Source organism: Cervus canadensis, chromosome 32 (assembly GCF_019320065.1).
Source record: "Cervus canadensis isolate Bull #8, Minnesota chromosome 32, ASM1932006v1, whole genome shotgun sequence".
In the NCBI taxonomy this organism is placed as follows: Eukaryota; Metazoa; Chordata; class Mammalia; order Artiodactyla; family Cervidae; genus Cervus; species Cervus canadensis.
The window spans coordinates 16,401,438-16,425,287 of record NC_057417.1 but is presented as its reverse complement, the minus strand read 5'-3'; the positions used below and the strand labels follow the sequence as shown (position 1 = coordinate 16,425,287).

The following is a 23,850-nucleotide window of genomic DNA, read 5'->3' as shown; positions in this document are numbered from 1 at the left end:
CTGATATGGAAAATCAGATTCAACATGCATCATTATTTCTCAAAGCACAATTGCTAAGCAGCAAAAGGTGAAGTGCTAGAAAGAGTAACAACAGCAACAACAACAAAAAGGTGGGGGGGGGGGAACTAAACAGAGACAAAAATGTATACATAACTCATCAAACATATATTTTTTCTCAGAAGTTCTCTAAGTGCTTCTGACTTCCACTAATTAAAAATTACTTGGCAGTTCGAAGCTTCCAAGGAAAGCTTTTCATCTTTCAGTGCCCATGAGGAGGATTTTTCTCAGGAAATAAAGCACACAAAAACATCAGTCTCACTAACAGACCAGTGCCTGCACTGCGGGCGATATCATTCAGCACGCTGGAGCACATGCGTTATGTGGAATGCTGTCACTGAATCCTTGAAACAACCCTAGAGTAGGCATTACCTTCACTTTACAGATGAAGAAATGGAGGCTCAAGGGCTGTAGAAAATAAGGTGAGAAAATCAGAATTCATCCTAAAGTAAAAAAGCGGGGTGGCTCAGAACATATCTGGAACTCTAGAGACACCCAGACTGAAGTCTGGACTCTGTGTAGTAGCTGCATGACCACACTAGCAAGACGGGAATACACACAGTACATACGGACTTCTTTACCTGGTTGTTAGTTAACCTAGTTTAATACGTAAAGTATGCAGCTCACTGCTGACTTCAAACAAGTGCTCTATGAAGGGCAGTTTGGTGCAGTGATGCAGAGCACAACTCTCGAAGCCAGCCTGCTTGGGTTTAAAAGTCGCTCTGTTCTTTACCAGCTGTGTGACTACCAGTAAGACCCTCAAAACTTCCTGTGCCTTGGATTCTTCATCTATAAAGTGGGAACAGTAACAGCAGCTACGTCACACAGTTGTAAGGATTAAATGATGGCTAATTAAAACTGCTCTGAACTGTATCTGATTCAGATACAAATGAGGGCCATTATTTTTTCACTGATTAATGTGTATCAATGATTATCATAATTTTCAGTCCTATCTCCAAAGTTCTTCATTCCACCATACCTCTCTCATAAAGAGCAAAATTAGAAACCATACAACAACGTGCTTACTTTAAACCTCTACTTAGATATCTCAAAAAGGTGGTTAACTCCACAGGGGCCTCCTCTCAAAGGAAAAAAACAAGCCTGCTTCTTTGCCAGTTTTCTTCATCTTGGTAAGTTTCCTAAAACCTAAGATTTATCCTTGATTCTTTCCTGTGGACAGCTAATCCAGAACATCAGCAAGTCCCAAACCTTCCACTTTTCTCCAAACCTAAAACAATCAAGCCATGGTCTGTAACAAAAGTATTCTGATCTAAGTATTTGCGTGTGTGTGCATTCGTGCGTGTGTCTTGCCACTTCCCATTCAACAGGAATTAGAAAACAAGACTGAGAAAGACAGACAAAACTACCCAAGTTGAAAACAAAGGAATGGACCTGGGATTTAACACTGAAACATAATCAGCATTCCCCTAACAAGAGGGAAAAGACAGGAATCTGTCATCAGTACAACTATTCAACTTTGTGCTAGAAGCACAAACTGATGAAATATGACCCCCAAATGAGGTCAAGATAGTAGAAAAGAAACAAAAAGGGTTAATGTGTAAAAAGCCGGTTTTCCTATGCACCAAGAATAATCAATAAGAAAATGGGATGGAAAAGGATCCTAATTATAGAAACCACAAAAAGTATTAAGGAAGCTTTGAAATAAAGTTAACAAAAATATTCGATTAAATTTTATTGCAGGTCATAGCGCATAACCTGATTAAGTATAAACTCGCTCCTCAATAGGAAGATATAACAATGTTCCTTCTGAGTTTAATTTAATTATAAAAAATTACTAACAAGAGTCCGTAATTTGATTAGAGATATAAAAATTTTTAAACTCATATAAGACAAATAAGCGGATTTAAAAACTTTTATCATGCACTAGTTAAACAGCACTGTCCTATCAGAGTATGTAAGAACAGAAAAATTAATCCAGAAATGGGCCCAAGTATATTATCTAAGGTTATATGCCAAAGGTTAGCTTTTTTTTTTTTTCCAAAGGTTAGCATTTTAAATCACCTAAAGAAAAGGAATATTCAATACTTTTAAAGATTTCTTAAATGAGATGACCTATCAAAAGTAAATCCAAATGATTCAAGTGTTAAAGATGGAACCATGAATTTGTGAATGAGAATTCTGTATACCTAAAAGCAAAGAAACCATTAAAAAACAAAACAAAACAAAACACTTGATTACTTACAAGAAAGGTAAGGTTGTTTTCTTTTTTTTTTAATGTCTGAATACATCAAAAGCAAAACGTCCCAGAAAACAGCAGAATACACTTTGCAAACCAATTCTATTATCTTTAATGGTAGTGAAACTTTCTCACAATCTGGCCATAACCTAGTTTGGAGGGGGGTTATGGTCCACACCTGCCTTTTGCTGTGTATGCCCATGTATTTTAGGAAAGTAAGAGATGCCATCAGTAATTATTAGCCAAAACTCCATTTTTAATCTGGAACATAACTTGATACTTTCCCAAAAACACAAATTAAGAGGCGACCTCAAAAAACTGCATTTACCAACCATAGGTCACAAAGACCACTTTTTGTTATGAAAAACACTTCAGCTTAGATAGAAAAATCTGAGTGTGTGGGGGGTGAGGGGATGGGGGGTCGGGGGTGGTAAGGGGGAGTGGGGTGGACAGACATTAGCCTGACTACAGTTATAAAAAATGCAGGACTCCTCAGTGATCACAACTAAAACATTTCAGAGTCAGAGACTACTTCAGAATTGAAAGAAGTCAAATAATACACTTCCCTCACACACAAGGCGGCCAGAATCCATCATTACAAATGGTCTGGGAGATAAACATACAGCAACATTAGTAAGCAGAAGATGACAGTCGCGCGTCCCCAGGAAATTGGGAGGAGCAGTGAGACTGTGGGAGCAAAGTGGACAGTTCCATTTCACAGTGTAACGCAAACACAAAATTTAAACCAAGATTTGGAAGGCTGCATTTAACTGGGAAAAAAACATCTGAAATCTAAAACCAGCACCCTACTCTCATACAAAATTATGATAGGAAGACTGAGGGCAGCTCTAGTACTATACCTCAAAAAGAATATTAAAAAAAAAAAAAAAGGATATGCAGAACCTAGAAAAATAGTATAGATGAACTTAACTTGCAAAACAGAAATAGAGACACAGACTTAGAGAACAAACATATGGATACAAAGGGGGAAGGGAGGCCTGGGATTGGCATATGTATATTACACATATGAAATAGATAACTAATGCTCTGTGGTGACCTAAATGGGAAGGAAATGCAAGGAAGAGGGGATATATATGTATACATGCGGCTGATTGACTTTGCTGTGCAGCAGAAGCTAACACATTGTAAACCAACCATATCTCAATTTTTTTAGAAGGGGGGTGGAGTGGGAGGGAATTCCAGGCAGTCCAGTGGTTAGGACTCTGCTTTCTCACTACCAAGGGTCCAAATTCAACCCCTGGTTGGGGAATTGAGATCCCGCAAGCCAGGAGGCATGGCCAAAAGAAAAAAAAAAAAAAGAATATAGCAGTGTATTACACAGCACCTATTCAGAAAGAAGATACATGGGGTAAAGCAAAGACTGGTGAGAATTCAAGGGAACTGCATAATTCATTCATGAAGAATTTAGATCCAGGAAAATTCATACATTTTTCTAAGTTAAATATGTATCATGTAACAAATGAAATAGCCAAACATATGCTTTCTGCCTTAAAGACTTTGAATCTCACCAGAAAGAAAGGCCTTACAGCATTTCCAGGAAGTATGAAATGTTATCATTTGGAATACGAGAGAACTTTAGAGGCACAATTTCAAATAGCACTTGAGTGAGAAAGTGAAAAGTGTTTTCCTTAGTTATTCTAATCTCTAGTCCAGGGGCTGGCAAAGGTTTTCTGCGAAGGTCCAACTAACAAATACTTTAGGTTCTGCCAGCCAGATAGTCCCTGTGGTGACTGCTCTACTGCAGCAGCTGGAAAGCAGCCATAGGTAACGTGTAAATGAACAGGTGTAGCAGCCTCCCATAAAAACAGCCTGAGAGCCTGGGTTAGACGGTTAGAGACAAAAGCAGTACCACAACCGGATGCAACGCAGGGATTCTGACTGGTTCCTGGCCTGAGAGATGGGGTGAGGGTGGTGGGACACAGCTACAGAAGACACTCCCAGGGCTGCTGCTCTAGACTAGAGGCTGCGTGTCTGAACTGAGTCAGTGGTGGGAGCAGTGCAGAGGAGGGAGCAAAGCCAAGCGCTGTTCTGGACTTAAAGCCAGCCGGGCATGGTAAACCAGTGGCCTGTGAGACATGAAGAAGAGGGAGAGTGAAGCATGATTCTAAGATTTCTAGACGAGTGAGTGGATGAATGGGGGTGCCAACCTTTCGAGCAATGGGATCCAGAATGAAAAACCAGTATGTGGCAAGATAATTTGAGTTCAATTTTGAATATGTTGAGTCTGAAGGGCCCAACATCAGCTGAAGACATCCAGAAGACATGAAACCTAAAACTGGGGAGAGAGATGAAACAAAGCCATGGGAGGGAATAAAGTCTGCAAACTGGTCAAAGGAAAATGAAAGAATGAAAGGGCTTTAAAAAGGAGAATGTGGTCAATGATTTTAAAAAAAAAACGTAGATATCTATTAAGATAAAAATGGGTAAGTCTGGTTTTTTGGAGGTTTTTTGGTAAGTCTGCTTTTTAAACCACAATTAAAAATAAAAAAGTCTGGATTTGGCATTCAGATCAGTGACCTTAGCAAGAGCTATTTTAATCAAGTGAGCAGAAGCCAGATGACAGAGGACTGAAGCAATGTATTAGAGAGTCCAAGTATAGATTATTTTTTTAAGAACTCTAAAAGAAAGTAGAGAGAAATTCTACAATAATCCCAAGAGAATGGGAGTTTAAAGGAATTTCTTTTAAAGATTATAAAGACTTAAACATGTTTACAGACCATGGGACACGCTTAGAGCAAGAAGTCACAGGACAGCAAGGATGTACATTTACTGCACTAAAAAAAGACAGTTGAGCACAGGTAGATGGACAGTATTTTAACCTTTAAACATTTCTGGTAACTTTAATATTAACAGTTTTTCATTAAAACAGCCCCAATTTTTAGTAATTCACCATTATACTTCACATTTCTTTAAGTTTCTTAAAAAGAAAGAAAGAAAGAAACACAGGAAAATCTATAGCATTAATACAAAAACACTCACATACCCCTCACCTTAGGAAATATACTACTAACATAATAGAAAACCCCTGTGTACTTTCTCTTGATTATATCTCATTTCTCCCACAGTAGGTAACTGAGAAGTAACCAAACAAAATGCTATATTTGAATTCATTCATATGCAAGGCATAATGTTGTTTTGAAAGCTTTATATTTTATATAAATGTATATGTATGTGTATGTGTGCTAAGCTGCATCTCACTATAAACTAAAACACATTCTTGGTACCATCTGCAAAATTCTGAATACAAACTACATATCACAGGATACTGCTGAAAATATCCCTCTTTTGCTTAAGGGTGACTGTGGTGTCATAGTTGTATAGAAGACTACCTTATTCTTTAAAAAATTGTCTGGAGAAGTAATAAAGGTGAAGTGCAGTGAAACTTAAGGCACATGTGTGCATGTGTATGTACATATAATGTACTGACAGCAGCTGGATTTCAGTGGAGGGTACATGGGTGTTTATGGATATATTTAATTTTTCTGAATGTGTCATGTCGGCTGATGATAAAATGTGACCTGGGACACTCTGGCCCACAAGAACAACACTGCCACCAGCCCTGGTAAAGCACAGTAGTCCCCCCAGATTCAAGGGTTATTTGGGGAGTAGTAGGGTCTTACACCTTAAGGCTTTAAGAAATCACCGCGAGAGTGATGACTGAAACCATCACTAAGTGTGCATGGCCCAGCCACAAACTGGCAACTCCACCTGCAGAGCTGTGTGGTTTGACCAGCGCAGGGCTCAAAAGAAACTTAAAATTAACATTGGTCACAGTTGCCGTGACTTCTTTTCATCCTTCACTCTACTTACCTGTAAGCCTATGAAGGATTTAGTTGTGTGACCTCTAATTTAGATTAGACACTAGCCCTCCGCTTCACTGCAGTGAATAAATGAGAAATGCATTCCGTGAAGCCAAGGCAAGTGTATCCAGCACTCCTCATCTTTACTATGTAAACTTTTAGGTAAATTTCTGTGTGCTACTGTATGTATCAATTTAAATGTCAAATCTACTCCATCACCTCTCTCTGGTCAGAAAACTAAAAAGGTCAAATACAAATAGACGCAGACAGTTAAGGATGTGTTCCCACATTTCTGAACTACTTATAATTTCACAACACGCAATTATCAGGTTTCTCGGCTATCGTTCATGCTATTTATGCTGTCCAGTACACTGCTCTTCATTGATCACTAGGCTATTTTCTAATCTGTAAAATGAAAATTAAACATGTTAAAACAGTGTGTGGGTCACAAGCATCCCCTAAGGGTTATCACTATATTATTACTGTCACTATTATTTATTATTGGCCCTTCAGGAGCCAGGACTGACCTAAGAAGTCCTCTCTAATAAACAGATACCCAACGCTCCATTATGTTTCTTTTATCATTTCTAGCAGCACCTACAAAAAATATTTTAACATAAATATGAAACTATGCTGGTAAAGGGGGATTCACAAATGTTTAAAAAAAGACAAAAGCACAAGTCTGGTTCCCTTGAAGAATGCTTTGCTTGCATCTTCTGCATTCTGTCTGGGGATTTAATTCTAAATTTTAGTCAGATTGCTGTACCCATCTTGTTTCCATCTCAAGTCTCCACATTAACACTGTCCACCTTTGTGAACTTGTTTTAGAAACAGGCGGGATATCTTTCCTTCTCAGCCCCCCTTTTTTGAAGACTTCTTCCTATGTCCACATCTTAGGCTTCTTTTCACCTGAATGTATACCCATAACACTTTTGGGTTTCTTGACCCATACCAATCTTTGAGAAAATTCTTGTACTCCCATTGTTTCCACTTCAAAAACAGCTTTGCTCTTTCATGTCCCCAACTGAAAAAAGCATATTCAACATGTATTTCCTAAAGTTACTATCCCACTTTCCTGTTTGTTAAATATGCCACCATTGCTTAGCCTGCAGTAGGTACTCAAGAATTTGCTGCATAAATCATCTCTCCGAGGTCTTAACCACAATGACGCTGATGACTCAGTACAACTGCCTCCAACCTGACTTCTTAGAGGAACTTCAAATCAAATTATTAATTGCTTGACATCAGATGTAACATGTCTCAACCAGACTCTTCCTCCTGAAAAGCACAGGTCCTTCTAGAAAAGTCTCAGGGAAGATAATTCATTCAGTGCCTAAATATCTGACCCTAAACTAGCTGCTAACATGTCACATAGCACAATCCTCAAGGCAACCTTATAGACTGGGCGCTACACTTCACAGATTAGTAAAGGCGGTCTGATAAGTCATTTGGCCAAGCTCACACAGTGGTAAGTGTGTAGGGGTAAGTATTAACTCAGGCTGATGATTTAAGTTTGTATCCTTTCCAATAACTCGCTTCTCTAATTACCTATGCCAGAAAATCACACATGTGTCCTCTGCCTCCTCACCTACCACATCCAGTAGGCTGCCAAAGCACCGCATGGTTGCTACGTGCACAGCTTTGGAGTCAGACAGATCTCAGTGTGAGTGCCGGCTCTGCTACTTATTAGCTGTGAAATACTGGATGATAAAGTACAGAGCAGTTCCTGCCATGGAAGAGAGCACAGAGGCAGAAAGTGAGCAACTCTACCTGGGACAGTTAGGAAAGGCTACTCAGATGAGACTCGGACACACGGAGCAATTAAGTGACCTGCTAAGGTCACATGCTGGTATATTGTGGAACCAGGGCTTAAAAAACCAGGTCCATTTGGCTCCAGAGACTCGGGCTGCTTACTGGTCTGCTACTGCTTTCATGTGTGGGAACCTTGATTATCCTCAATTCTCTACATGGCTTGGGATAAAAGCATCAAAACAGTTCAATAAATGAATGGACAAACCAATCATCAGAACACAGGGAAATAAACTGGACTCTGAGAAGACTGTAATCACATACTGGACTTATTTTCTGCCTCACCATCATTAATGAGCTGAGAAAGCCATTCTGGGATAATAACCAAATGCATGTGCTCCGAACAGAACTTTCATGGGTGGTGGTCTTTTTTTTACCACACGTGGTAACTGATCTCAAGTCATTCTTGTCTTGGTGCCTCAGTTTCCTCTACTGAAAAGCAGAGGTAAGAACAGCTGACACCTCACTGGGTTGTTGAGGATTAAATGTAGTTAATATGCACAACTGGTTAGCATGTAACTTTAGCTCTATAAGCGTTTACTAAAATGGGTTAAGATCTGAAGGGAGAGTGATAGTTAACTTACAGGAAACATTTTAAGATTCCCCATTCACAAGTTCCTGCATAGAATTCTTACTTTACAACCCAGATACTGATGAATACAAATACATCACCAAATAGGCATGAATTTATAAACTTGCTACACTGCTAACGATGATAGTTGGAGTCTCGTAAGAAATGCCTTCTCTCACCTGACTGGTTTTTGCTGATCTGCACCTCTCCGTTATTTTGTGGCTGTTGATTTGTTAAAGCACTGCTTTCTGACTGGCTGCTTAACACTTTAACAGCAGATCCCAGGTTTGCTGCTATGACGGGAAAATGCTGACCCCTCTTTAGAAGCTGCTTATGCTCCTGGTGGCGAAATCGAGGTGGAACTTCCCGGGGGTACCGAGGCAAGGCCTGTGGTGGCGGCTGCGGCTGCGGCGGCTGCTGCGGTTGCTGCTGCGGCTGTGGCTGCGGCTGCGGCTGCTGATTGTTGGCTGTGGCTCGCTTGGCATTATTATTAGTGCTGGTTGCTGTGGAAGTGCCGTTATTAGAGTTGGCAGGCTGAGGCTGGCTTACACTGGGCTTTATCTGTTCTGGCACTAATCCCAACAAAAGAAAAGGGGTGGAAAAGATTAGCCAGTAAAGTGTACCTCCATTGCAAGCCATCTAAGCAAAAAGGCCCCAAGGAAAACAATCCTAAAGGAACAGGCTCTTTATGTGTGCAGGGGTATCTTCATTCACGGGCTCAAGTTTTCTCGGGAAGGATCACTGCCAAGCATCAGGTTTTGACTTCAGCTACCTACCTATCCGATAAAGGAATGGACAGCTATCAGCATTCCCTGTCCTGGATGACAGCTCAGCTCACCACCTCTCTCCCTTGTTATCTCTGATTAGAGAACAAGCACTGATCATACAACTCTCTAACTCACAGTAACTAAAAGAACAAAGATGACAAAGTTTTGGTAATCCCTAAAGAATCCTCAAGTCCCGTGTGACTGTTCTGAATTTGCCTCATTCTTAATGTGTTTGATCTCTAGTTTTCATCTTTGAAAGATAACACAAGAGTAAGGGCAGAAAATAATCCTGCTAGTTCCCTTACAAAAAGACAAAGTTAACATTGTTTTTTGTTATTAAAATGTAAAATCTGAATCAAATAAGAAAAATTCAGAAGAGGGACAAAATGCAAAGATCATACGATGAAATCTGTGAGACTAACCTAAACTAGAGAAATAATTTGAATATGCTTGCTTAAGCAAATTGGAGAAACAACAATCTGTCTACTGTACAAACAGTTGGAAACGACAGTGAATTTTTGGACTCCTAAAAGAGATTAAATAAGTAAACTGGTAGAAATCCTCTAAGCCAGGGAAAATATACCCAATCTCTAAAACTAGAGAGAGGCAGCACGGTCTATGAACTTTCGGTGCCAGACAGCCACAGGTTTCAATCCCAGTGCTGCCTTTAAAAAACTGTGTCCCTGGACAAGCTGTGTAAACCCGAGCCTGTGGTCTCCTCTGTGAAACAGCGTAACACCTATTCTCAGAGAGCTATCCTAAGGTTGAGTATGTTAATAATGTTTACAGAGCACCAAACATAAGGCGAGGCAGCACACCCTGGTTTACTGTGCTTTGCATTATCACACTTCAAAGATACTGCATGTTTGTACGAAAAGTGTGTGGCAACCCTGCATCAAGCAAGTCTCTTGGCGGCATTTTTTTTTCCAACAGCATCTGCTCACTTTGTCAGTCTGTTTCACCCTTTGGTCATTCTCACAGTTATTTCCAACGTTTTCATTATTATTATATTTGTTATGATGAACTAAGATCAGTGATCTTCGATGTTACTGCTGCAAAAAGATTGGGACCCGCAATGGCTCAGCTAATGATTAGCACTTTTAAAGCAATAAATTATTTTTAAATTAAGGTATGTACACTCTTTAAAGATATAATACTACTAAATATCTTAGACTATAGGACAGAGTAAGCATAACTTTTATATGCACTAGGAAACCAAAAAATTTGTGACTTGCTTTATTGCAATATTTACTTTACCACAGTGGCTTGGAACCAAATCTGCAATAAAATGCCTATACCTAGTGTCTATTTTTTAATGACTGGCACAATACCACTTTATATTTTTGTAGCAATTTAATCAGCTTTGCAGATGCCACTGTCAAATAAACAGTGATTCATCTCCATGTGATTGGTGAGGACACTGAGAAAACTTCAAGAGTTAAGAGCAACAGGCCTAAAACTAAAACAGCCTCACCACTCACGAGCTAGGTTATTTCTGTATCTTTTTCCTTGTCTATGATATAGACAGTGCTGGTCTAATACCTAGCATAATGTAAACACTCAGTAAACAGAAGCCATTACTGCAGCCCAAATAAAAGAAAGATTCATCAAATGCCTACAATGTATATGATTCTGTGATAAACCACTGGTTACCTAAACTGTTTCCAAGTCACTCAACTTCCTCTTACAAGCCCTCAGATCTACAGCTGCTTCTCATTCAATGGTCTAGCCTCACTATTGTCTTCTTTCTCTGAACAGCTGGAGGATTTAGTTTATATTACTGATACTTACACTAATATATGATCTTGACCTCTTATTTTTTAAAAATCTGACTTCGACTTCTCTAAGTAATACAAAAAAACTGTAGTTTAGGAGGAATTCCTTAGATTACAAATATTCCAACTATTGCTTCAAAGTCCATCTATTTTTGATGACTGAAAAGCCTCTTATTAACAATTTGGGCCCAGTGTATTCTAAGTCTAATTACTTGATGTATGAAAATTTTGTCCCACTAAACAAGTTAATGCTCTTAGAATATTAACAATAATGTATATTCCTTTGTCGTGAGGAAAATAAGGAACTAGAATATTCTAAAATATATCTGAAACCAAGAGGATCAAATATATATTAATTATGATATTATAAGGCACATAAAAACTCTTAAATCCGCTTTTACATGCCGAGTATTGAGCTCAGTATGGTATCTGGCAATTGAATGTAACCTTAAAGTTTTACAGTTACCCACTGCTAAAAAGTAAGTTTGTCCACCACTTTATTCCTAAAGGGAAAAGACTGTGAAAACAATTTAATACCCAAACAAGATGTTATTTATGTGAGATAGCAACAGGGAAGTATTCTTTAATACATTCAAGAAAGTAGAAGATAACTGACATGAAGACATGTACAAGAACCCTAAAGCTACTGCAGAAGTGAGCAGGGGTTCAGAAGCAGTATTACACTGGCCACCCGGCAACCCCACACTTACCTCAAAAATTCAAAGAACTCCTGTATTTTTCATCAATAAAGTGCCATAAGAAAAAGAGGCTGAAATGATAGATACTAGTCTCTAGGGCCAGAAAACTTCAGTGACGCCAGCAAAAAACATTGAGACGTAACTACTGACTATAAAACTAAATAATCTGAAGTAAAATCTCAGATGTAAACATGGGATGTCTCAGTAAAGAATAAAGGAGCTAATAGTGCATGTAGGTGTGCCAGGGTATGGGTGGAGCTGCTGGGTAACAGAAATAAATATGAGTGATTTTGGCTACTGTCTACGTGTAAAGTTCAGATTAATTATGTCAGTAAATATGTAGACCATCAGAAGAGGGAAAAATGACAAAACCATTCAATAGACACAGAAAATGCAATAAAGAGAATTATTTTAAAATTGTGCTTAACATGAAATACAAAATGAAATGCCAAGCATAAGCCTCAAAATATCTATAATCACAATAAAAATGTGAATGGTTAAATTAACTAGTTAATAAAGACCATAAAAAGGGTTAAGAAAAGAAAAAACAAACTTAAGGAATACACTTTGCAAAAATCACTCCTGAAACAAAACAATTCAGGAAAACCGGTGGAAAAAAGTACAGAGACAGATACACTAACAAGAAGTGCTAACAAAATTTAGATGAAAGCAGACTTTAAAAATTCAAAGGGAAAGCATTATAAAGATTTTGCATATTGATAAAGAAACCAACTAAAAAGAAATAACCAGCTAAGAACCTTTATATATCAAATCTTAATATCAAAAAATGTAAACCAAGTGGAGACAGAAAAGAAAAACTGGGGGAAAAAAAAAAGGCAAAACCATGCACCTTGAAATCAGGTTAACACCTTTTTTGACAATTACTCATGAAATAGGAAGTGCATACACATACCATTCAGCACTAAAGAAAATATCAATGAATTATAAAAAGTAGGAATAATACAGATGATACTTCTGGACTACAATGTAATCACACTAGAAAAACGAGCAACTAAAACTGCCTTATTCAAATAAATCTTGAGTTGAAGAGGAAATAAATACCAGGACTCTAGAGCTATCAAAAAAAAAAAAAAATCATGAAAACAATACACACAATAAATTTTAAGACATGACTAACCCAGGGAATGAGAATGTGAAGAAAAAAACTCAAGTTAAAAATCCAACAAAAAGAAGAGGTAAGAAATCAGTAAAAACAGAAACCAATGACTTTTAATGTGAATCAATAAGCAAATAAAGATTTAAATATATGACACAAATATTTTTAAAAGACTATAAACAATATATGCTATAATTTTACATTTTGATCTGAAATATTTTACACTGTTGACTCAGTAAGTTTTTTGAAATGCAAAACAGTAAACCAATAAATCCAAGGCATGATTCTATGAAAAAAGTAAACAATCAGTTAACCTAATTTTTTAAAAATGTAAAAAATGAGATGATTTCTAAAATTAAGATATTTCTTTAGGCTCAACTTATAAATAATTAGAAAAACTAGAGGAGGGAATTATTTACCACAAGATTCCAGAAGAGGCAGAAAAAATAGACTAATTAGCACAAAAGAAATGAAATTATTAAATCATCCATCAGGATCAGATAGTTTGATCAAAACTACCATGCATACTTCATTTTTTAAAAAGCTAGCACACTGTTACAAAACATATCTCTAAATCAAAAGCTATTCAAATTGTTATAGGGCACAGCATAAGATTGAATACCAACACTAACACTAATACATCAGACAAAATTTTAGTAATCCCAAACAATGGGGGAAATAAAAGAAGAAATATAAATAGTACCGGGGGAAAAACACATAACTTCATATATAGAGAGACTGTAAAGACAAGATAGTATGTGTAATATACACCAATAAAACAGAAAACCCGACTAATGGCTTGGCAAACCTTTTCTGTAGAGGGTCAGACAGTAAACATTTTAGGCTTTCCAGGCTGTACAGCCTCTGTTACAACCACTCAACTCGCTGCTGTAGCACAAAAACCAGCTCCAGACAGCACGTGAATGAACGGGTGTGACTGTGTTCCAACAAAACTTCACATAAAGAAGCGGGCAGTGGGCCAGATTTGGCCTGCAGGATATAGTTTTCCAGCCTCTGCTCTACAAAATGTAGTTTCCCAAAATGAGCTCACAGAGGAGTATTAGATCCTATGGTGTAATAACGGGGGAAGGCATTAAAAGATCCTCCAAGATCTGCCTCTAAAAAAGCACCTGGCCCAGATGACTTAACAGGGAGTGTGTGTGTAAATAAAGTCCTCAAGAAACATGTATCTGTCCTATATAAACTGTTACAGAACAAAGAAGTACAGGTTCAAAAGACTGGCTGGATTCAAATTCTGGCTCTGAAACTTGGGAGCTACATGACCATGGGCAAGGTATCTATGCCCTCTGTACCTTTTCTTCATCTGTAAAATAAAGGTAAATATTAATACCTACACCTGTAGGGTTTTTGTGAGGCTTTAACACAATAATAGATGTAAAGAATTATTAATAAAAACTGTATCTGGCACATGGTTAGTATGCAATAAACATTAGTGATTAGTATTACCATTTAGGTAAAAAAGGTAGATGAACCCCAGGTTTCTGGCCTGGAATTTGAGTACAGAGTGGTACCATTTACAAAGATATGAAATAGAGAAAAAATTAAATCTGGGATGTATGTGTGAAAGAACGAGTTTAACTGGTTTTTGTTGTTGTTGTTAGGTTTATTACTGTAGGACAACCATTCTTGAACTTTTTGGTTCAAGACCCCTTTACAATTTAAAAAATATGGAACACCAAAAATCTTTCATTTATGTGTGTTACACCTATAGATATTTACCATGCTAGAAAATTAAAGAAGTTTAAAAAATATTTATTAAATCATTAGGAAAATCCTTTTTATATTAAAAGTTCTTTTTTCGAAAAAAATAACTATTTCCCAAAAAAAGAAAAAAAAAAAGCATGCATTGTTTTTTATTTTTGCAAATCCCTTTAACATCTGGCTTAACAGAAGGCAGGTGGATTCTCACAACCACCTCTGCATCCACTTGGTCGTGATTTGCACATTATGTACCCTCTAGAAGACTTCGCCACACACTCATGAGAGAATAAGTGAACTAGACAAATAAAGTCTTTCTATTATTACGGAAACAGCTTTAACCTTGTGGGTCGCAAGAGAGCTTCAGGGAGCCTCTCATGTGTCCTCAGATAAACTATGAAAACCATTGCTATAGAAATGCTAACTGATTGGAAGCAAGATGATTCTGGAATTCAGTAAAAGTCTGAACTAAAAATATGGGTTTAGCTTTCAACATACAGGTAGAAAAAGAAGCTATGAAGCTGTAAAATAAGAAATGGCAAGACTTAGAATAGGTTAGACTCATCAATTCAATCATGCAAAAGCCCAATTGGTCTTCTTAACTGTTGATCCCACCCCACACTGTTTTCACTCTTTTACCAAACCTCTGCCCTATCTTATCCATATTTTTAAAGTGCTCTCAGAATTAATGCAAAGTCTTTAACACAGCCCCTGTTAACCACTTTTCCAGATTCATAACCCTGCTATATCCACATACATCTCCTCTTCTGCATCAAATGTCTGTAGTGTTCCAAAAGGTAACATGCTGTTTTATGACATTCCTTTCTTCAAAATATTTCTGTCCACCACCTTTCCTAGGAAACAACCAGTTGCCCGCCAGCTTCTCCCTCTCCCAGACTCAGCCAACAGTAGAAGTACAGTATGACAATGCCCCCCACTCCCACGAAGCTCTGGGGCATCTCTTACACTGCAATGTGCTCTTTAAGCACAGGTTTCTTATTTCTTCTTCCTTTCTCCACTGGTGTTCCCAGAACCAAACACAGCAGACGGTAAAGAAATACTGGCTGAACAACAACTTAAGAGCTGTCAGCATATATGAGATGACCGAATCCAAAGAACAACGCAGAATGATACTGAGGATGAAACGCTGCAACATCAACGTTCAAGAGGTGGGATACTCAAGAACCAATGAAGGAGGACCGAGTGATCAAGAGAAGTAGAGACTAAGGACAGTGATGGTCACTGGCTAAGTCACTGCTGAGTAACTCACTGGTCACAAACGCCTGCTCTAAAAGAGACCTAGAGCCAACATCCAGAAAACAAGACAAGCCTAGTCAATATGCTTGTTAATGTGGAAAAGACACTCTAGTTAGCCCTAACAATACAGTATCCACAATACCAGATAAGTATTCTGAAGAAATTTCATTCAGCTAGAATAAAACATATTCACTGCAATTGTTTACTTTTACATTTTTTTTTGGCCATACCATAACCCAATTTGTCTTTTGCAGTTTAAAGGAGATAGGCAAAATTTGAATTGGCCCAGAAATAAACAAGCATTTTAATTTTTAAAATGGAAAAATTACTCAAGAAATAATTTAAATCCACATCTTCCTGAACTGTACTCCAAATCAAGACTCTGTGAAACAATATTACAATTAAATTATTAACTTTTGCTTTTTCCTACTTTCATCCTAATTTTCTGGCATTTTTAAATGTAAAAACATAATTTCATTCTGTAAACCTAAAACTGTTGCTAAAAAAAAATCTATTAATTGGAAAGAAAAACCCATAGCAATAGTCTTACATTCAAATAAAAAACCAATAAAAAACAATTTAATATCCAAAGTTCTAAATATACCAAGCTCTAAATTTGTAAAAATAAGTTGTTATGTACTCCTATTCCTTAATGACTGAAATTATCATATATGAATATTTGCTTCTTTAAGATAACATTTTAAAAATTTAACATTTTAATACATTTCAGAAAAAAATTAAAATGAACTTTCCTTCAGCTATCTACAATTTAAAGAACAGTTTAAATACAAACCAGCCATCAATCACTTTGTATTACTACCAAACTCACCAAAACATCAATTAATACATCTTAATACCTCAAGATCTTCCTTTATTATCCTTTTGAAGTTTACAAATCAGCTTTGCATAACTGTTTTCCTATTGGCTCTACACTGCCAATTTTCTAAAAGTACAAGCATAAATAACAACCATAGTATACAAACTGCCATTTTAAGACATGGTTTCATTTTAATAGAATGAAGTATTAAATGAAATGGATGTTTGGAAAATAAAAAACCACATACAGATTTGCATTTGAATTATTCAAAGGACTGAAATAGTTAAAATTACTAAGCATCTATAAAATATAGAGTGCTTGGGCAAACTTAAATTAACATAGAATTACTATTTCCAGTCTCAGTATGTATCATTATATGGGAAAACAAAAGTCAACCTCTTTGAAAGCAAGATGGCATATACCAATGAAAGCTGGTCAGTTAGAAAACAAAATCGTTAAAATATTTTTTAAAAATTTGTGTCATCTATAGATTAACAGTCCTTAAAACCTTTATTACAGGGAATTATTTTATGCTCTTAAGAGTCACAAAATAAAACAACTTTGGGAAGAAAAGTTAACATGTAACAAACTAGTATATTTAAACTTCACTGTTTATCAGGCAATACCATGTATAATATTTATCTTTCTCCCTTATTACTGTTTCTAATATGTAATTATAATCTCTTTAAACCTAAATTCTCAATTAATTATTCTAGTTGTACTAAAATAATAAGGTAGCTTTCAATAACATTCACTTTAAAGAATCTGACTCACATTCAGAGAAAGTGAAAACAAATATGGGCAATAAAATAAAAAATCAATTATTTCAGCTTTCCTGATGAATAACAGCAACATTATCATATTTGCAGTCAAGAGTTTCACAAAGCACAAACCTGATAAAAACTTCATAGTAGATTAGAAAATTCTATATATTAAGAAATTCCAAAAATAGGTGTTTCCGATTTTTGTTGCTTCCCCACTCTGCAGCTTTCAGAAGAAAATGGAGGAAAGGCATAATGTCATTTTACTGCTACAGAAATACTGCTTGCCAACTATCCCTATATATGAGGCCCAATAATTTGAATTCCATCTTCTTTTAAGAATGAGGTGGGAAGGGAAAGAAGCAGCTAGCTGAAAATGTGAAGAGCGATTCTATTCAATTATAATGAGCTTATAAGTCAAATTTATTAAAAACATGGCCAAACACTGTACTACTATAAAAATCATTTCTGCTATCATTAATAAGCATACTGGATGATTTAACAATATGGATTATACTTCCCCTGTATAATACACATTCTTTGTCCTTTACTAACCTGTCAGTTTTAGAACGCTGAAAGGCACAGAGGGGGAACTCTGTGCTTTTCGGTTGACAAACACGCAGTGCTAAAATCTTCATTGTGGATAAATGGCTGCAGTTTTAACTGCCATTAGCCAATGTGCAAAACAGCTAAATGCTTGTCAATGCATTAACTTCTCCTAATCCTTAACAAGTTGAACTGAATGGCCGCTTGAGAACTTGAAAAATAAGACTTAAAAACTAGTGTTAAATATAATAAACTGTATTTATATTTCATACAGGTACAAGCAAATCTTAATTTATTTTTCTTTTTTTGTCACATGGGATCTTAGTTCCCCAACCAGGGGTCCAATCCTTGTCCCCTACATTGGGAGTGTGGAGACTTAACCACTGGACCCCCCCAGAGGTCCCAAATCTTAGCATTTGTTTAAAGGTTCCTCAGAAGAAATACCAAACAGCAAGATATAAACAATCACTTCAAAATTAGATCCCAAATTTAAAACAAACATTAAATTGAGTTCACTTAGGTGTTTTTTTTTTTTTCTTTTTTTGGCCATGCCAAGGGGCATGTGGTGGTATCTTAGCTCCTCAAACAGGGCTCAAATCCATACCTCCTGAAGGGCAAATGCAGAGTCCTAACCACTGGATCGCCAGGGAATTCCTGAATTCCCTCAGTTTTAATTCATTTCAAAATCCCAGAGAAATCAGAAATACACCTTTTCCTGGTCTTAGCTCTGCTGCTTCAAAGAAAGAACTCTTATCTTCTTACCCAAAATCTCCCATCTTAAACTACCAACACAAAGAGAAACAGAACTGATTTGTCCTTCTGCAACCCTCTAGGTTTTGGTGACTGAATAAATTATTCTGCCAAGCTTCATTAATGAATTTCTGGATGAAATCACCCTATTAACAAATTCTGCTCTTCAGCAAAACACCGAAAGAAGGTACATCTGTTCTAAAGTACAGATCTTCTTTAAGAGGTAGAGAAAACCCACACAACATTTACAATACGGTAGTCCCAAGATCTTTGGTTAATCTCTCCATCATATCTTGCCCAAATGTGTAAGATGCAGAGAAGTGGGAAGATGAAAGATTTATTTTTCAGGCAGAGGCTCATGCTTAAAAAAGAAAAAAAAATTGCTTACTGTAATTTTTTTACAAAGGGACCTCTACTCAAAATTTGGTAATAACCTAAGTGAGAAAAGAATCTGAAAAAGAATGGATATAAATACATGTATATGCACAAACTGATTCACTTTGCTGTACACCTAAAACTAACATAACGTTGTAAATCAACTATACTCCACTACAAAATAAAAATTAAAAAAAGATTTACTGCCCTCAAGTCTCTTCTTCATATAACTAACAATTCTAGAAGTGATCCCCAAATTTAATTAAGGTGCTATGGAGAATGGGGTCTCACAAACCAAACCAAAACCAGGTTCTTCAAGCCTCACAGATTCACTAAATCAGAATCTTCATTTTTAAAAATGTATCACGTGGTTCTCATGTCTGAGTAAATTTGGAAAACCGTTCTACTAGGTACTGTAGCAACATTTACAGAACTTTTGTTTTGTGACTCCAAAGGGGAAAAAAAGGGTAATACCTAAAAATTCAATTAGAAGTCAGTAACAGGAACAACAGAAGTCCCAAGCATACTGGGGGGAAAAAAAAAAAAAGTTCACAAAAGTTGTATAACAGAGGAACTGTCACCATCACTGATACAAACTATTTAAGAAATATGGGATGAAGAAATTATTTTTTTAAATTAGAAAAAACACTCCCGTATATATAAAAATGAAGTTCAGAAAAATTAAACAGTTAATACTATACAATGCCGTTGTTTTTAAACACACGTAAGCCCTCAGGGGTCTGACACTTAGGTATTTCTCCCTGGAATCTCATCCTAATCTCAACCTAAAACATATGATACAGTCCATAATTTTAGAATTTTTTTCATCAAACACATCAGATGGAATGTTAATGAGCTTATTATACAGAGAGCTCATGTAAATAGAAAACAAAAACTTTAAGCTCAAAAAGTAAATGGGTAGAGAAGAATGGATAATTTTTAAGAGCAAAAAAGTACAAATAATAACATATAACACTCCATTTTACCAACAAACAGATTTATATTTAAATCAAAGAAATAAAATTCCAATTTTAGCCTGACAAACTTATAAAGATCATATATCCCACCCTCATATTCCTTGCACTATTGCAGAAACACTACTGTGATTCACCCATGTTGGGCTGGGTTCTACTCTAATGAGAGGAAAAAGCAAGTCATCGTCTGGGTGAGGAGGAACTCTGAAACGACTGGGGAAACTACTAGCATGATGTTTCAAGGGACTGAAAGGTTGCTAAGATACTGTAAAACCACAGCTGTGAAGTTAAAACTTACCAATATCAGCTGGATACCATGCCATTTAGTATCCCTTTATCTTCACATGATTCTACGCATTTGAATTATTACCTCAATTTTACCAGTAAGGCAACTAAAGCTCAGAAGAAGGTTGCCCATGATTAAACATCTAGTAAATGGTGGAGCTAAAACTTAAAACCAAATCTGACCTCCAAACCAATGTTCCTTGTAGTATACATTTTCATCTTAAAAGCTACAGATCAAAAATTTCTAACCAGTGTTTATATTAAGTTATTATATACTCAGCATTAACTACCCTCCAGGTCCTGTGATTTATGTTCTATATATCATTTCATTCCCACATTAAGTAGCCTAGATTATCTCCTTTTAACAGAGTCAAACCCAAGGATAGAGGTTATAGTACTTGCTCAAGGTCGTAGAGATAAGAACTACAAAGGCAGGATTCAAGTCAAAGTTTATCTGACTCAGAAGACTGGACTTTTAACCACTATGCTTGGTTTACGCAAAAATTCCAGGATTACCTTATTAGATTACCTTATTTGTTTCTGGCAAAATGCCGCCTTTAAATATCATTTTATCAGGTGCACTTTCACTAAGGCTACTGGCACTGAGGGAGAGCTCTTAGTACGCATTCAGAAGCTCAGCTACTATTCTCAATAAAGGCGCTCAGTCGCCAAGTCGTGTCCAACTCTCTGCAACCCCATGGAGTGTAGCCAGCAAGGCCCCTCTGATGGGATTTCCCAGGTAAGAACACTGGAGTGGGTTGCCATGGCCTCCTGCAGGGGATTTCCCCTACCCAAGGATCGAACCTGTGTCTCCTGCACTGGCAAGTGGATTCTTTACCACTGAGCCACCATATAAAGTGAAATTATCATATATAATGTGTTTTTTCCTAGTCTGGAGTTTTCCCTTATAAAGTTAGTATAAACTGATTAAGCTACTCATGCTAATCCATCCCAATTTCTACTCCAAAATTTAAACAAAAAGATTCCTAACTTGTTTTCTTTGAAACTGAAGACCTAATTGTTGCCCCGGCATAATATCTCAGGGCTCAGGATACAAACCCAGGATGCTCCCACAAGCCACCAACAACTATAGGCTCATTAGTCTCTGAATCGCGTTTCTAACAACAGTTTACTTTGTTAACTACATTAATCTCCACTTTTCTCACATTCATTTTGTCTCCTTTGTCCTGCTCCAGTCTCATCAGACATCCAAATACACAAAATCATTTCTACTAATTTTAATAATTTATTATTATTTATAAGCAAACACATCTACATTTGGTAGAAATAAAATGGTTCTTTTCTAAAAAAAAAAAAAAAAAGTGGGGGGTTCTTAGCATTCTTTATAACCTCTTGAGTCCATAAATTTAGATTTACATGTATAAATCTATATAAATCATTTTTCTTTCTTAATAGGAGAAAAGGAAAAATTGTGACTGATATACCCCAAAATAATCGTTTTTATTGGCTCCCATGAAATAAAAGGCCATTTTTCCCACCTCCTGTTAGTGCACAGCTAACAAACCTTATCTGTTATACCGCTCAAACACATTTTCATAGAAACACATTCACCATTAGTAAATTCTTAATCAGTAAGAACCTCTGCTTCCTCAAAGAGGTCAGCACCCATTTGCCTTCAGAATTTCTCATAAAGCCAAAGTACTATCATGGCATATCTGGAATTAGAACTTGGTCTTCCAAATATCACCTAATACCTGCCTGTAGTACAAAAGTCGTTATCTGTACATTGCACACTGCAAATAAAAACACTGAACTAAGTCCCAATTCTAAAAGCAGACCTTCCCAACCTGTGGGGCACAAACAGGCTACATGGACGCTAGGGGTCAGACTCTCTGGGACTGTCATCTTCAGCTGAGAGCAGCCTCTTCTGTTTACAATAGCTCCACAAACATCATTTTCTACATGTGCCATTACGTGAACAAGGTCAGGCAACGTGCTTCAAGTCACAAACTATTTGGGCCTCAGTCTTCTCTGAAAATCTATGCGGTACAGTGACCTTTTATCAAGCCACCAAAGTTCCTGAATTTCATCATCGTAGGAAGCTTTGCAATTAAGAAACTTAGGATTTCATGGAGAAAATGGACTGCTAAGCTGAGATCACAGGTAAATACATTTACCTTTACTAGAGTAAAACATGGGGTCCCAAAGAGTTGGACACGACTGAGCTAATGAACTGAACGGAACTGAAAGTAAAACAAGGATGAGAATGGTAACACAGTGGGAACAGGAACTTGGGAGTTTGTTTTATCCATGCACAACAGTGACCACAACAGTGCGTGAAACAGGGTGGGCCCACAATAAATGTCTCACGAAACGTTAAAAATTCTTGAAAAACCAACTACCTCACATATCACAAAGCTGTCAAAACCCTTCTAATTAAAAAAATTATGCTGGTAATACAGTTTTTCTTTCTTTCTTTGTGCTCAAATGGGAAATACCATATACATATGGGAATATGTGTATACATATACTTTCATATACTATTAAAAGACCTTTCTGTAGTATTTTTAAAAGACGCATTGCTTTAGTTCATTTGCTGCATATTATTAAAGCATGGGCAATGGTGCAGCTCTCCTGTTTTGTCTTCCATGTAACTAACCACAGGGATGTTTTCAAAGAAAACAAAGCCATAGACACCAATAGGGTTAGTAGTCCAATCCTTACTCAGACATTAATCAGCTGCATAACCAACAGGCAAATTACTTAAACTTCCTTAGTCTTGATTTTATCTGTAAATAGTGATAATGCTATCCACTCTCCTAAGGCTGTTGAAATGATTAAATGGAGGCTTATACTGCACTAGTACACACTGAGGAAGCCATTCCCATATTAGTTTTTAAATATCCAGTGCATGAAGTCTCATGGTTCCCAGCCTGCGGCTCCGGTCCCTTCACTGGGTCCCACGTATTTCCCAAAATTCAATAGCTAAGAGCTGGTTTCACTCTTAGCACATCAAGCTTTTAGGCCTGCTGCAGGACAGTGCTCTGCATCACTGGTGCCCATTCACTGTTAGTGATTAGATATTTAGAATCTCACCTTGATAAAATGAAGCAAATGTAAAGCACCGTGCATGCTACACAGTCAGTGCTCAGAGTTACCGATCCTGATGTCTCCAATATGAGGTGACAGGCAGCTGAGCTAACAGCTCTTGAACATTTTGATCACATCCTAGATCAACGGATTTAAGTAACAAAATTGTGTTTGACAGAAAAACAGAAAAGATTAGAAAATAATGGTTTCTAATTGTGGCAGAAACAAAAATGTTTCAAATGTTGATTTAAGTCTCATGAGTTTTAAATTAATCTGGAAAGAGAACAGCAGTAATAAACTATGCTTCCCTATGTGATCATCAGAAAACAAAAAATCTGTCCCAAATTTTCTCTGTTCCTGCTTCCATCTGAAAGCTCCCCTTATCTCCTTTAGAGCACTGGGGATTACCCTTCTCTAATCAGCTTGCTGATGAAACCACCTGAAGAAAGCCCTGGCATGATAATATACAGACAGACAGAAAAATAACTATCAGCTGACAAAAA

General features: G+C 36.9%; 1 protein-coding gene across 6 annotated transcripts in view; it reads right to left on the bottom strand.

The window, feature by feature from the left end:
* The window catches only part of TNRC6A (trinucleotide repeat containing adaptor 6A), a 96,323-nt gene that overhangs the window by 36,669 nt on the left and 35,804 nt on the right, over positions 1–23,850 (bottom strand). For 4 of the 6 annotated variants that reach the window (XR_006267107.1, XM_043456481.1, XM_043456482.1 and 1 more), the window contains exon 5: positions 8,635–9,027. The exons of the other annotated variants lie outside the window; for them this stretch is intronic. Coding sequence is in view for 3 of the 4 variants with exons in the window: in XM_043456481.1 (XP_043312416.1) it covers positions 8,635–9,027 (393 nt within the window). In the remaining variant the exon portion in view is untranslated. The remainder of the gene's footprint in view (positions 1–8,634; positions 9,028–23,850) is intronic. 6 annotated transcript variants of the gene reach the window in all.